At 51.8% G+C, this 13,674-nt stretch overlaps 1 protein-coding gene across 1 annotated transcript; it reads right to left on the bottom strand.

Moving 5' to 3' along the window:
• Positions 1 to 76: 76 nt before the first annotated feature.
• On the bottom strand, positions 77 to 12,814 carry ZNF783 (zinc finger protein 783). The gene is made up of 6 exons (XM_065884339.1): positions 12,791 to 12,814; positions 9,717 to 10,118; positions 9,512 to 9,638; positions 9,220 to 9,348; positions 3,842 to 3,970; positions 77 to 915 (listed from the first exon to the last, which is right to left on the bottom strand). The coding sequence occupies exons 1-6, from the start codon at positions 12,812 to 12,814 to the stop codon at positions 77 to 79; spliced, it is 1,650 nt and encodes a 549-aa protein (XP_065740411.1).
• Positions 12,815 to 13,674: the final 860 nt, after the last annotated feature.

The following is a 13,674-nucleotide window of genomic DNA, read 5'->3' as shown; positions in this document are numbered from 1 at the left end:
TCAGGCACAAGTGGAAGGGCTCCGCCGGTGTTGAGGTGGTCCTGGAGCAGGGGGTGCCCCGCACGCTCCTGCCCGGTCAGCCCTCCTCGGAGGGGCTGGGCCGGGCCAGCGGCGGGCTGCCCAGGCGGGCGGAGGGAGCCGGAACGTGCGGGCCGCCCTGGCCGCGCGCGTGCGTCTGCATGTGGACCGCCAGGTGGTGGTTGCGGTTGAAGGCGCGGCCGCACTCGGGGCACGGGTAGGGCCGCTCGCCCGTGTGGATGCGCTGGTGCCGGAAGAGGTCCGAGGGCCGGCGGAAGGCCTTGCCGCAGTAGGGGCAGGCGGGCCAGCCCTGGCTGTCGCCGGTGTGCAGGCGCTGGTGGAGCAGCAGGCTCTTCCGCTGCTGGAAGAAGCGCAGGCACTCGCTGCAGTGGTACACCTTGGCGGCCGCCGGCCTCCGCCCCACGAAGCAGCGGCGGCCCTCGGGCCCCGCTGGGAGCCAGCGGATGACGGGGCCGGGCACCACCACCTCCCCCGGCTCCAGCGCGGGCTGGGCACGTCCCCCGGACCCGGATGCCGAGCCGCCCCGGGCCTCCGCGCGCTGCTCCTCCTCCGCGTGGGTCCGTTGGTGAATGATCAGGTTGATCTTCAAGCGGAAGCTCTGTCCGCAGTCAGGGCAGGGGAAGGCCCGCTCTCGCCGGCGGGGGAGGACGCGAGGCGGCTCGCCCCCCTTCCCCGGTGCCCCCGGTGGCAGAGGGTCCCCTGCCCGCACCCTGGGCGCCGCCCCCGAGTGAAGCCGGCCAGAACCCCCGGTCCTGCTCCTGGGCGCTTTGGGGAGTCTACACTCTGGCTGGCTCGGGGACTCCCCCACGTAGAGCTGCGCAGGCATCATCTCGTCCTCAGATCGTGCTTCCGTCTTGATGACCACACCGCCACCACCTGGCAAATGGAGTCTGCGTTGATTTCAAGCGGACCACACCGCCGGCCCCCACCCGGGCCACAGACCCAGTCCTGGCCTCCCGGCGGCGTGCTCCAGCCACACCAGCCCCGCCCCCACCCCCCAGCCTTCCCCGGGCCCCTCCTCCTCCCAGCGCTCCCGGCCAGAGCAAGGAAACACTGCTGCAAACCCAGGAGCTGGGGTCAGGGGTCAGACCGGGGAAGCAGATGGGTGGGAAAATGAAAGGCAGACAAAGGGAGGCCTACGTCCTGTGCCCTGCGGCATGCTGACCATGCGGGACGCCCAAAGAGTTCTGACGACTTTAGTTCTGATCTGTGAATGACGATGAGCCCTGCGGGCCACCACTGCCCCCAGACTAGGTAAGAGGCTTCGGGCCTGGAGGTGGTGGGTGACTTAGCCCCCCTCAGAGCTATGCAGCCAAGTAACAAATCCACACCGAGCATCCACCACCTGCCCTGACAGAAAGCAGGCACGAGTCCTGGGCTTCCCGGCTGGGCCTCAGTGTGGGTCACACTTGACTCTGAGGTGGGACTCAGGCAGCGACAGGTGGTCTCAGCAGCAGCTCCAGGGGCCCCTGGCGCTGAGGAGGCCGGTCCTGGCCGCAGAGCCCTGCCTGGAACCCGGCATTCTCCCACCTCCTCCAGCTGCTGGCCACCTCTGCTTTCCTCTGGAGCCAGCCAACCATCCCCCAGGATCCGGCAGCCTCAGCTGCTAGACCGCACGGTCTGCTCAATGGTGACAGAGAACCCTGTCCGCTGCCTATTAGAATGAAAACGTACAGCCCTCAGCAGGCAACTTCCAAGGTCCAAGACAAGAGTGATTTCTATTCTTGCTGAAGCCTGAGCTTAAACCGCAAGCCGGGAGGCCACTGAGGAAGAGAGCCCTTAACTGGTGAACCTCCAGGGCAGCACCCGACAGCAAGACCTTGGGTTCTCTGCTCACCGCTCGCCCAGTCATCCTCACAGATTAACTCACGGCAGGACTTTATTTCCGTCAGAAATGACCCACTGTTTTTAATTTAGTCCTCCAGCTACAGAACCGTTAAGAGTCTAAGAATCATGTAAACTTTGAGTAAAACCTTGTTGCATTGAAGAGGCCCCCATGGTGGTCTTGGGCTTAGAAATTAGTGAGGGTCTCAGGCCCTCTTCTCTGTGAAGGCCAAGGCTCCCAGATCTCTTCATCTGCAGCCACACCACAACCCCAAGGTGGGCCCAGATCTCATGCTTGCCTCCCACCGAAGCAGGTACCAGGATGGAATGGGAGGACAGCTGGATCCCTTTCTATTGGGCCAAAATAGGCAATAATTGCTTTCTTTCTTCCTGCTTATCAGGAGGTAAGCCCGGTTTATAGAAAACACACAGACTCTAAGCAGGAAGAGCTAAATTTAAATCACAGGCCTCCAGACTCCAGCTGCAAGACGCGAGAGGCTGTGGGCTGGGCCACTTCACAGGGTGGCTGTGAGGAGGCCACACCTGGTGGCACACAGCTTGTTTTAAGCAGCACCTTTCCAGCCAGACCAGACCACGATGGGGGAGGAACAGGACCATAGGTGATCTGGGTCCCCAGAGCCCCAGGGAAGTAATACTTGGGGGGTGAGGGAGGGAGCCCTCAAGAGGAAACCCCTTACCAGGTCCATCATGCAACCCCTACCCACTCCCAAAGAGCCCCCGAGTTCCTCCGAGGCTCTGCTGTGGCCACGGGGCCTCTTCCCTTCACTCACCTGGCCCCATGCCGGGCAGGATGTCCCCGGGAGGGGAGGTGGGTGACTCCCCGTCTGAAGATTCTTCCTCCCGTTTAACCGAGGACAAAACGCTAGTGCTGGCTAGTGATCCTGTGAGAGAGAGTCCCATGAGGGCCTTTCCCAACAGCAGGCTCCCACAGGGAGACCCAGCCATTCCCTAGCAGGTCCAGGACACGCTCAAGTGCCTGAGGCCCAGGAAGAGGGAGCACCGGGTTCCGTCCCAAGGGTGGCAGGTGCCCCACCCCACAGCCTCTGCTCAGAGGTGGGCGGAGACCGGGGAAGACCACACCCCCAATTCCCATGCAGGTGGTGCTAACAACTCCCTCTGCATCTGGGGGTCACCCTGATGGGCCTCAAAAGGACAGAGGGTTTGGGGAGGCCCCAGGGCACAGCACCGGGTTTGCAACAGAGCAAAAGGACAATGAGAAGGTCCCAGTCCTCTTACACACTGGCTGGGAAGGATGGACACAGGGAAGCGGGGATGGGGTGTCACCTCCAACTGCAGGGGCCCATATTCAGTGGGGAAGATGCACAGAAGTAACTGGATAGAAAGCAACCCAGAGACTGAACGGTCGGGCCGGCAGGAGGGGGACGCCAAGCCAGTACAGAGCAGTCTGGAGACAGAAAACAAGGCTCTGGGTTACCTGCCAAGTGCTATGCTAAATGCCCCCCGAATATACTCCATTTTTGTGACAGGATGGGCAAAAATTTCCTTTAAACGAAAGCAGAGAACACTGGAAGCGGTGACTGGAGCTTCACCGGTCTTCAGAAGAGGACACTCACTGAGGAGCACACATGCTGGCACTCTGCTAGGCATACGGCACGTACTGCCCCATTAACGGGATTGTCTTAAGAACCCTGAAGAGACCCAATGTCCCCCTCCTGTGCCCTTCCCCTCACTCCAGCCCGATCAGTGTACCTGGCCCCCAACATACCTAAGTAACCCATACCTTTGCTTAGACTGTTTCCTCCCACTGAAAATACCCTATGTTCCCAGCAAAATCTACCTCTAAGGCCCGTCTCAGGGGCCCCTTTTCCAGGAAACCTGTCCAGCCTTGCCCGGCGCGGCCCGGCCCCCAGCCACCTCTCCCCGCCTCGAGCTGCAGCACTTATGCTCAGTACCGCTTGTCTGGTCCTGTTCACACGGCTGCCCAGCGCTCACTCACCGGTGCTCGTTTCGGGTGGGGTTACTCTTGTTTCTGAGTCTTGCTGGTGCTTGGAGGCCTGACCTTCTTTTGGCTCCTTCTGGGCAGGGCTGACTGGGCTGGAGGTGTGCTCTGGGTATGGAGGAAGGCCTGGGGAATGCAAATCAGTGACACTACGGGCAACGCAGAGGTCTCCCAGGAGCCTCTGGGGAGTGGCTAAACGCAGTCACCTGGAGCATCAGGTCAAACACAGGGTATGACAATTAAGTGAACTTTACTGATCGTCTAGTAACTAGATTCTAGACTAAAGCCTCCATATCTGAGAAAAGGAAATGGTATATATAGCATGTTAAGTTATCCGATAGTACCACACAGGTCATGACACAGTAGGACCAAAGGTCTGGCTTTTTAAGGACTCCTGGCTCAGAACAGTTCAACAGTAGTTCCCAATCCCAGGTCCTCCACCAGGCTGGTATATAAAGATCCCCTGGGGAGCACCCCCAAGATTCTCATCAGTTAGTTCTGGGTGCGCCTAGGAAGTATGCATTTTTAAAAAGCTTCCTAGGGGAGGGCGCTTGCCTGGTGGTGCAGTGGTTGAGAGTCCGCCTACCAATGCAGGGGACACGGATTCGAGGATTCGAGCCCTGGTCCGGGAGGATCCCACATGCCGCGGAGCAACTGGGCCTGTGAGCCACAACTACTGAACCTGCATTCCAGAGCCCACATGCCAACAGCCCGTGCTTGGCAATGAGAGAAGCCACTGCAGTGAGAGGCCCGCACACCACAACGAAGAGTAGCCCCACTCGCCACAACTGGAGAAGAGAAGACCCAACGCAGCCAAAAATAAATAAATAAAATAAATTTACTTTTTAAAAAAAGCTTCCTACGGGAAAAGACATGAATATTTCACAGAATAAAAAATTAAAATGGCCATAAACAAACAAAGCTACACTGTTACCATGGCCAGACAGACACTACAAGAAAACTACAGACCAATATCCCAATATGAACAAAATGCTAGCAAACCGAATTCAGCAGCATATTAAAAGGATCAAATGTCATAACCAAGTGGAGTTTATTCCTGGAATGCAAGGATGGTTCTACATATGAAACTGGATCAATGGAATACACCACATTAAGAGAATGAAGGGGGGAAAGCCCCACATGATCATCTCGGCTGATGCAGAAAAAACATTTGACAAAATTCAACACCCTTTTATAAAAAAACTACTCAAAAAACTAAGAATACAAGGAAACTACCTCAATATAATAAAAGCCTTAATAAAGGAAATTCTGACATGTGCTACAACATAGATGAACCTTGATGATACTGTGCTAAGTGAAATAAGCCAGCCACAAAAAAATAAAAAGAGTGTACGATTCCACTTATATGAACTACTTAGAGTACTCAAATTCAGGGAGACAGAAAGTAGAACTGTGGCTGCCAGGGACTGAGAAAGGGGGGGAGTGTTATTGTTTGATGGGTACAGAATTTCAGTAAAAGAATAAAAGAGATGAATGGTGGTGATGATGGCACAACATGGTAAATGTATTTAATATCACTGAACTGTATACTTAAAAACAGTTAATATGGTAAATTTTATATGTATTTGACTAAAATAAGAAAAAAAAATAAAGTGCTAATACACAGCTCAATATAGATGAACCTTGAATACATTATGCTAAGTGAAAGAAGACAGACACCAAAGACCCCATACTACGTGATTCCACTTACATGACATGTCGAGAATAGGCAAATCTACAGAGTCAGAAAGCAGATTTGTTGTTGCGTATGGCTGGGGGGCTGGAAAGGGGGTCAGGGTGATAGCTGAAAGACACAGAGCTTGTTTTTGAGGTGACAAAAATGTTATAAAATTGACTGTGGTGTTGGCTGCACTTATCTATGAGTATGATAGAAAGCACTGAATTGTATACTTTAAATGAGTGAATTATTTCTAATAAATCTATTTTTTTAAACTACACTGAAGTACTTACCTATTATGCAGACAAAAATCCGACAAGTCTGACCACATTCTCTAGTGGCAAGGCTGTGGGGAAAGAGGCCCTCTTTCACAATGCTGATGGGAATGTAAATGATACAACCCCTATGGAGGGGGATTTGGTGATAAATTCTTTAAAAATTGCATATTCATTTACCTTTGACCCAGCAGTCCAGCTTCTGGGATCCTATCCCAAAGATACACTGACAAAAATATGAACTGATTTATGCACAAGATATTCCCTACAGCATTATTTATATCAGCAATATACTGGCTATTCCCCAAATAATCCATCAGTGAAGACTGGTTAAATAAACTATGGTACATCACACCATGGAACAGTCCATATTCACACAAAAAATTAGGAAGATCTCTACATACTGCTATGAGGTATTTCGAAGACAAATAGTATGGGGGAATACAAAGGTATCTATGTATTAGTGATATTTTCAAAAGGAAACACTGGAGTATAAACGAGAAGTTAATAAAAATGGTTATCTATAGGGAGAGGGAGGGGATAAGGGTGGAAATAAGACCTCCCTGAGTGTATCCTGTTAAATCATTTTGACTTTGCAACCATGTCTTACATGTTCAAAAAGTTAAATTAAATTAGAATTAAAAAGAGCCATCGCTAAAAACCTAAAATTAAGCAGGGGCTTCCCTGGTGGCACAGTGGTTACGAATCTGCCTGCAGGGGACACGGGTTCAAGCCCTGGTCCGGGAAGATCCCACATGCTGCGGAGCAACTAAACCCGTGTGTCACAACTACTGAAGCCCGCGTGCCTAGAGCCCGTGCTCCGCAACAAGAGAAGCTACTGTAATGAGAAACCCCCGCAATGAGAAGCCTGTGCACCGCGATGAAGAGTAGCCCCTGCTCGTTGCAACTAGAGAAAGCCCGCATGCAGCAATGAAGACCCAACGCAGCCAAAAATAAGTAAATTAAATAAATAAATAAAAATAAATAAGTAAAATTAAGCAGAAACAAAAAAAACTTAACTGTATATCAAGTTGGTGGCATAACCACATAGAGAAAATAATTATTTCAAGCAACTTTAAAAGGCATTATTTTGTCTATTAAGTCCTGAATGAAATATGCATTCAGATGACAAAAAGAGCTGCAAAGAAATCTCAAATTTCAATTAGAAGTGTAATTGTTAGTAGTAATACAGACTCAATTATTTGAAATTATTTCCAAGTTATTATTATTCCAAATAAGATATTATAGGATAATGAAATATTAAGGTTTGGATACAAAATAATGCAAATAAGTAATTATGCTAATATAGTGAGGAATTTAAGATGTCCATGTAAAAGTGACATACAAGTATAAAATCAAAGGACATTAAATTTGAATTCTAAATATCATTACGAACTCATGATTTTTTTCTTCTCAAAAATACATATTTTCTGAGAAGGCCTAGAAGTAATGCCAAAAATTAGCAACTACTAGAACTCATACTGCAGTCTCTGAATACCATTCCTTATTGAAAGAAATAAAACTTCTTGGAGAAACTCTTATTCCAGGTCTGGGGAAGGAAATGTACAAGATGAAACTAGAACATCTTACAGTGTCTGAACTCCATCAAAGTTACATCAAAATGACCTATAGGCCAACTTGAAGGGGCTCCTAAGAGCTAAAAATGGGACAACTTAAGCATGAAAATAATGGCTGCAAAGGACTGCATGTATAAAATACTCAACAATCTATGAAGTCATAATAATAATAAAAAAAAAAGAAAGAAAAGCCCAAGTATTGGTCACCTTTGGAGGCGTCTAAGGAAGCAACTCTTCATTCTAAAAACTGATGAAGGGAAAGAATTAAGCACCTATCCTGCCTTTTCTGTACAGATGATATTTCAAGGTAACTAAAAGAGTTAGGGAAATTATTCTTTATAAAAGAATTTCAGGGCTTCCCTGGTGGCGCAGTGGTTGAGAGTCCGCCTGCCGATGCAGGGGATGCGGGTTCGTGCCCCAGTCTGGGAAGATCCCACATGCCGCGGAGCGGCTGGGCCCGTAAGCTATGGCCGCTGAGCCTGCACGTCCGGAGCCTGTGGTCCGCAACGGGAGAGGCCACAACAGTGAGAGGCCCGCGTACCAAAAAAAAAAAAAAAAAAAGAATTTCAGCTATTAGGTACAAAAGTAATGACCAAATTTCACCATTTTGCAACCCCTAATAAAATAATGAATCCAGGCAACAATCTTCAATGGCTAATAAAATCATTAGGTGAAAAGTTGACGGGGAACTTTATAACAGAAGGATAAGGCTCACCATCAGAAAAAGAAAGGCAACTGGGTAAGACCTGAAGCCATAGGCTCCTAGTAGAAAACACAGGCGGTAAGCTCTTTGACATCAGTCTTGGCAAGGACTTTTTGGATTTGACACCAAAAGCAAATATAAACAAGAGAGAATACATCAAACTAAAAAGCTTCTGCACAGCAAAGGAAACCATCAACAAAGTGAAAATGCAACCTACTGAATGCGAGAAAATATTTGCAAGTCCTACATCTGATAAGGGTAGTTAACATCCAAAATATATAAAGAACGCACACAACTCAACAGCAACAAAAATCCAATTACAAAACGGACAGAAGATCTGAATGGACATTCTTCCAAAGAAGACATACAGACAGGCAACCGGCACATGAAAAGATGCTCAACATCACTAACCATCAGGGAAATGCAAATCAAAACCACAATGAGATACCACCTCACATCTGTTAGAATGGCTATTATCAAAAAGACAAGAAATGACAAGGATGTGGAGAAAAGGGAACACTTGTACCCTGTTGGTGGGAATGTAAATTGGTGCAGCCACTATGGAAAACAGTATAGGGGTTCCTCAAAAAACTAAAAATAGAACTACCATATGATCCAGCAACCCCACTTCTAGGTATTCTTTCAAAGAAAACAGAAACACTAACTCAAAAAGATATCTGCACCCTGATGCTCACGGCAGCACTATTTATATACAATAGCCAAGATATGGAAACAACTGAAGTGTCCACTGATCAATGAATGCATAAAGAAAATGTCACATATACATACAATGGAATATTATTCAGCCACAAAAAAGAATGAAATCTTGTCACTGGCGACAACCCTGACGACATTATGCTACGTGAAATAAGTCAGAGAAAGACAAGCATTGTGTGATCTCACTCATATGTGGAATCTATTAAAAACAAAGACAGAAAAATGAGGTCATAGATACAGAGAACAGATTGGCGGTTGTCAGAGGTGAGGGGTGGAGGTAGGTGAAACGGGTGAAGGGGGCTAGGGCGTGGCCCACCCTGGGTTAAGGGCCTGCGCTCCGTCCTGGCCTCACAGCTCGGAAGCGCAGGAGGCTGGGGACATGAATGGTCTGTCCCCAGCTACGCCCCCATCTTGCCCCCACTCACCAGCGCCCAGCATCCTTGGGCGTGCTTCCTCTCTGTCACTCCCCTCCTCCCGGCCCCTCGGGCCTTCAGGGCAAGGCTCCTCTCCCCTCTCCATCCGGGTGAGGATGTCCGGTTTGGAGATGGCATAATCTGCACACAGAACAGAGGCAGCTGGGTCAGGACTGCACACCCACCATGCAGTTGCCCACAGAGATGCAGAGACCCCCAGAGGAACAGAAGCCAAAGCCAAGACCCAGACCGCAGGAGACCCATCTGTGCACCGAGGCCCAGAGCGCCGCCTACACAGCCTTACCCAGGGAGACCAGCGTCTCGTAGTTGCCCCGCATCACGTGCTTGTACAGCTCCTTCTGCCACTCATCCAGTTTGCCCCACTCTGGCTCAGAGAAATACACGGCCACATCATCAAAGGTCACGGGCACCTGGAACCACAGTGTCACGCACGCTCACCCGCACGCTGACGGGCACGGGCTGTCCCACCCCCGGCACCCAGGGCTTACCTTGGGGGCCTCGCCCTTGCTGCCCGGGGGCAGCCGCAGGATCCAGAAGTTCCTGTTCCTCAGCAGGTTCTCCACGTTCTCCAGCCGCCTCTGCAGCAGCCCGTACTCCTGCAGCAGGGTCCCCAGCACTGCCCACTTGCCCTCCAGCTGGTTCCCCAACTCCACGGCCGTCTTCTCGCAGTCGGCCAGCTTCTTTTCGGCCTTCCCTGTCCGCCCCTCCAGAGTCAGCAGGCGGGCCAGGCAGGAATCCACTTTCTTCTCCAACGCCTGGATGGCGGCCACCACCGTCCACAGCGTGATCTCCGTGGAGTAGAGGTATGAGCTCTTCTCAGCAGCCAGCTGGGGTGATGGAGAAGGCGTCAAAGGCCTTTCATCCCCTGTTTGCTTGTCCCTCTCTGGAGCCTGTCCACAAGAGAAAAGAGAGATGTTATCAGAATTATCCAGTCAAAATGTCCATCTCTAAAAGAAACCTCAGAATGGCACCTGACCAGGTGAAGCCCCATCTGGGATCCTGAGGACCAGTCAGGCAGCCGGGGATGGGGAGGGGGGACATCCAGCCTCTAGGACAGGAAACACTGGCTGGACCAGGGTGTTAGCAAGTGGGAACAGGAGGAAAGGCATGGCCAAAGCGGGAAAGCATCTGTGGCCTCACACAGGTGACTTCCTTTCCGGGTCTCAGTCTCCTCCTCCGAAACTCAGAAGTTCTGCAGTCAAACCACCGGAGTGCAGCTGGCAGCTCCACTACTCGCGAGCTGGCTGCCTTTGGCAAGGTTTGTTAAGCATTTCAACTTCAATCCCACATCCATGAAATGGGAGTAGTAACAGTGCCTACGTGATAGGATCGTGAGAATTGACGGTGCAATCTTTGTAAATAGCGCTTAACAATGTCCAGCACATGGCAAATACTCAATAAATGTGAGCCCTGTGTTGTTGATCATGAGGGGGATGATGACGATGGTGGCTCTGGCTCAGGGATGCAGCAGTTCACATGGCCTTTGTCCTCCACCTCTTTCATTACAATGTCCTTCAGCATCTCGGAAAAGAGCTCCTGCAGTGCCTCAGCTTACCTTGGTGCCTGATGACAAGGTCTCAGTCCCAGTTCATCTCGCTGAAAGCTTTGTTGGAAAGGCGAATTGACACTTCATCCCTTCACTGCACTCATCCTCATGGTCAAATCACCATCAAGTCCTATCCGTGTAACTTCTGAAACTATCTCAAATCCATCCTCTTTTCTCCTTCTCTGCCATGACTAGTCAAAATCCCAATCATCTTTCCCCCAAACCACTGCAATCCTGCCCAGCTGGTTTCCCCAGTTCGCCCTTCTCCCCCCACAGTACACTTTCCACAGGGTGATCAGTAATCTTTTAAATACACAGACTAGATCATTTTAGTCCCCGATCAACAGCTTCCTGTGTACCCAGAATAAAACCTAAACTTCTTATCGTATCCCAGCCTACCTCCCTGACCTTATATCCTCCTGGGTATCAACTACACTCCAGCTACCCTGGTCTCCTTGGATTCCTGTGATGCACCCAGCTCTCTCCTCCACCTTTCTGTTAGCTCTTCCCACACCTCTCTGTACGCCTGGCTCCCTCGCGTATAAGGCTCCAGCTTAAACACTGCCTCAAAGAGACCTTCGCCAATGGACACATCGAACATAGGCCCCCTGCTAGTCCCTTCCTGCACAGCACTAATAATCTATGATCGTGCCATGTGTATGCCTGTGTTATGGTTTGCTTCCCCCATGAGAACATAAGCTCCATGATGACGTAAGCTTCTAAAAGACTGCCTCATTCATAGAAGACGCTCAATAAATGCCTACTGAATGAGCGACTGACTAAACAATTAAACAACACATTCATTCAATAACAATTACTGAACATCTGTCATAGTAAAGGAGCAATGGGGATGCAGAAAAAAAATATGTGGCTCTTCCTTCTCCTGGAGAAAAATTTTGTACAAAAATAGTCATAATAAATTAAATAACAGTGTGATACCATGGGCTATCGAAAGTTGAGGGCAAATCTGTCCTGTTTGAGGAGTTTCTTGGGATCTCAGGTGCTACAAGACAGCAGAGGAAAAGGGGCGGGTGGATAAGAATGGTCAGAAAGAGTACTGAGAAAGTGGCCCTGGGCTAAGTGGGAGCTGAAAAGGTCACTTGTCCCCCTACAGAAAGGCCTTCCTGGGGGCCATAATCCCCAAGAACTCCCATCCTCTTCTCCCTTGCACTCTGAGGACCCTTAAAAAAAGCACACACCAAACTCACTGGTTAAAGAGGAGAGAAAAGTTCCTCCTTAAAAATCATCCACAATAATCAGCATCCAGAAAGATCACGGCTTCAAACACTTTATTAAGATGTATTAATAATAGATACCGTTTATTAAGCTCTTTACAAATGTTTTTCGAGTATGTCAAAAAAGGACAGATTATTTTCTCCGAATTGGACACACTGCACATTATCAGCCAACATTGTAACATCTGCTAAACTAATCTTAAAAACAAACAAACAACAAAAGCACCACACCTACAATCCCGCCAGTAAACAGCACTCAACACCTCTTAGGTGTCAGAAGAACACTTGGGCACCTTAATGGGGGTGTAACTCCGGAGCCCCTGGTGGGCGTCAGGCTCTGGCCTCTACTAGGTGGGCGACTTCGGACCGCTCCCCGCCCCGAGCCCCAGACTTCGGTCGTCAGAACCGAATGGGGCCGGCGCCCCTGCCCCGCTGCCTGCCTCCGGGGCCGCCGGACCTCCAGTGAGACAATGGACGGGGCGGGGAAACAGCCATTCGGTTCAAAGACGAGGGCTTGTCATCTTAAGTGTAACTAGAAAGCCCGGCCTGTCCCCCGACGTCGGGGCCGTCCGCCCGCCGCGCCCGGCCTCGCGTTTGGGCCGCCCGGCCGCTCGGACGAGGCGGACGAGGGCGGCCAGACGGCACGAGAGGGCCCGAAGCGCGGGCCTGGGCGGAGGCGGCGCGCGGGCCGCTCGGGCCGCCCGACCGAGACCCGCGCGGGACCACGCGGCGGTGGAGTCGGCGGCCTGGCCGGGCTGGGCGTCCGCGCGGGGGCGCTTACCGGGGCAGGCGCCTCTTCGGCCATGGCTACCCGCGTCCTTCTCCGGGCGGCTCTCCTCAGGCCCGGTTTGTCGGGCCCGGCGCGGCGCTGCGCGGCGGCGGAGGCGGAGCTGAGCCGCCCAGCCTCGGAGCTACTGCCGGGCGGCCGCGGGCTGCGTCCGAGCCACGTGCCCCGCCGGCCCTTTAAACAAGAGCTGCGCTCGCGGCCCTGCCCGAGGGCGCGCACAGCGCCCCCTGCAGCTCGAAGGACCGCACGCCCGCGGCCCGCGGCCTTCTGCGCCCACCCGCCCCGGCGGCCGCGGGGGTCTCCCGGGGGGAGCGGTGTGCCCGCCCCCTCCTGGGCCGCGGTAGTCGACGCTGGGCCTCATGCGCCGCGGGGCCCTCCAGACGGACTCCCGTCGGGCGGAGGCGACCCTCGGGCCTGGGCCGAGCGGCGCGGGCCACGCGCAGGGCCGGCACGGTGGGACCCTAACCCCTCTCCGGGGTGCTGGGGCAATCCAGTCAGGGAGCTAATAAAGGAAACGCGCAGGAAACTTCGAAGCTTTGGGGGAAGAAGGTCAGTCATTGCTGGGTAATCTCAAGTGTATGCACTTGATTTGCCGTTTGAACACATCTAATGGACCCAAAGTGACTATACATTTTGCCCGGGAAAAGCCAGGGGGGGTGGGAGGGATCGATAAGGGTTTTTAAACTTTATTAGTTTTCCAGAACAAATAGAAAGACCTCGGGAAAATTTTATTTCCTTAAAAAAAAAAAGCCCCACCTCCCTCCCCAAACCTCCCTTTGGGGACCCTGGGTCTCCTCGTCCTTCCCTGGGGCCCACCTTCCCAGCATCCTCCATAGAGTGCTCTGAAGCCCTCTTTGCCACGCCCAGTCTTCACGTGC

The sequence above is a fragment of the Phocoena phocoena genome, chromosome 9, assembly GCF_963924675.1.
Source record: "Phocoena phocoena chromosome 9, mPhoPho1.1, whole genome shotgun sequence".
Taxonomy (NCBI): domain Eukaryota; kingdom Metazoa; phylum Chordata; class Mammalia; order Artiodactyla; family Phocoenidae; genus Phocoena; species Phocoena phocoena.
The sequence above is the reverse complement of the archived record's forward strand: the minus strand, read 5'-3'. Positions and strand labels throughout refer to the sequence as shown.

Coding starts and splice junctions, on each gene's coding strand:
- ZNF783 (XM_065884339.1), bottom strand. CDS start 12,814: ATGGCCGAAGAGGCGCCTGCCCCG. Junction 9,349..9,511: donor CGAGACGCTGGTCTCCCTGG/GTAAGGCTGTGT, acceptor TTCTGTGTGCAG/ATTATGCCATCTCCAAACCG. Junction 916..3,841: donor CCCACCCGAAACGAGCACCG/GTGAGTGAGCGC, acceptor TCCATTTGCCAG/GTGGTGGCGGTGTGGTCATC.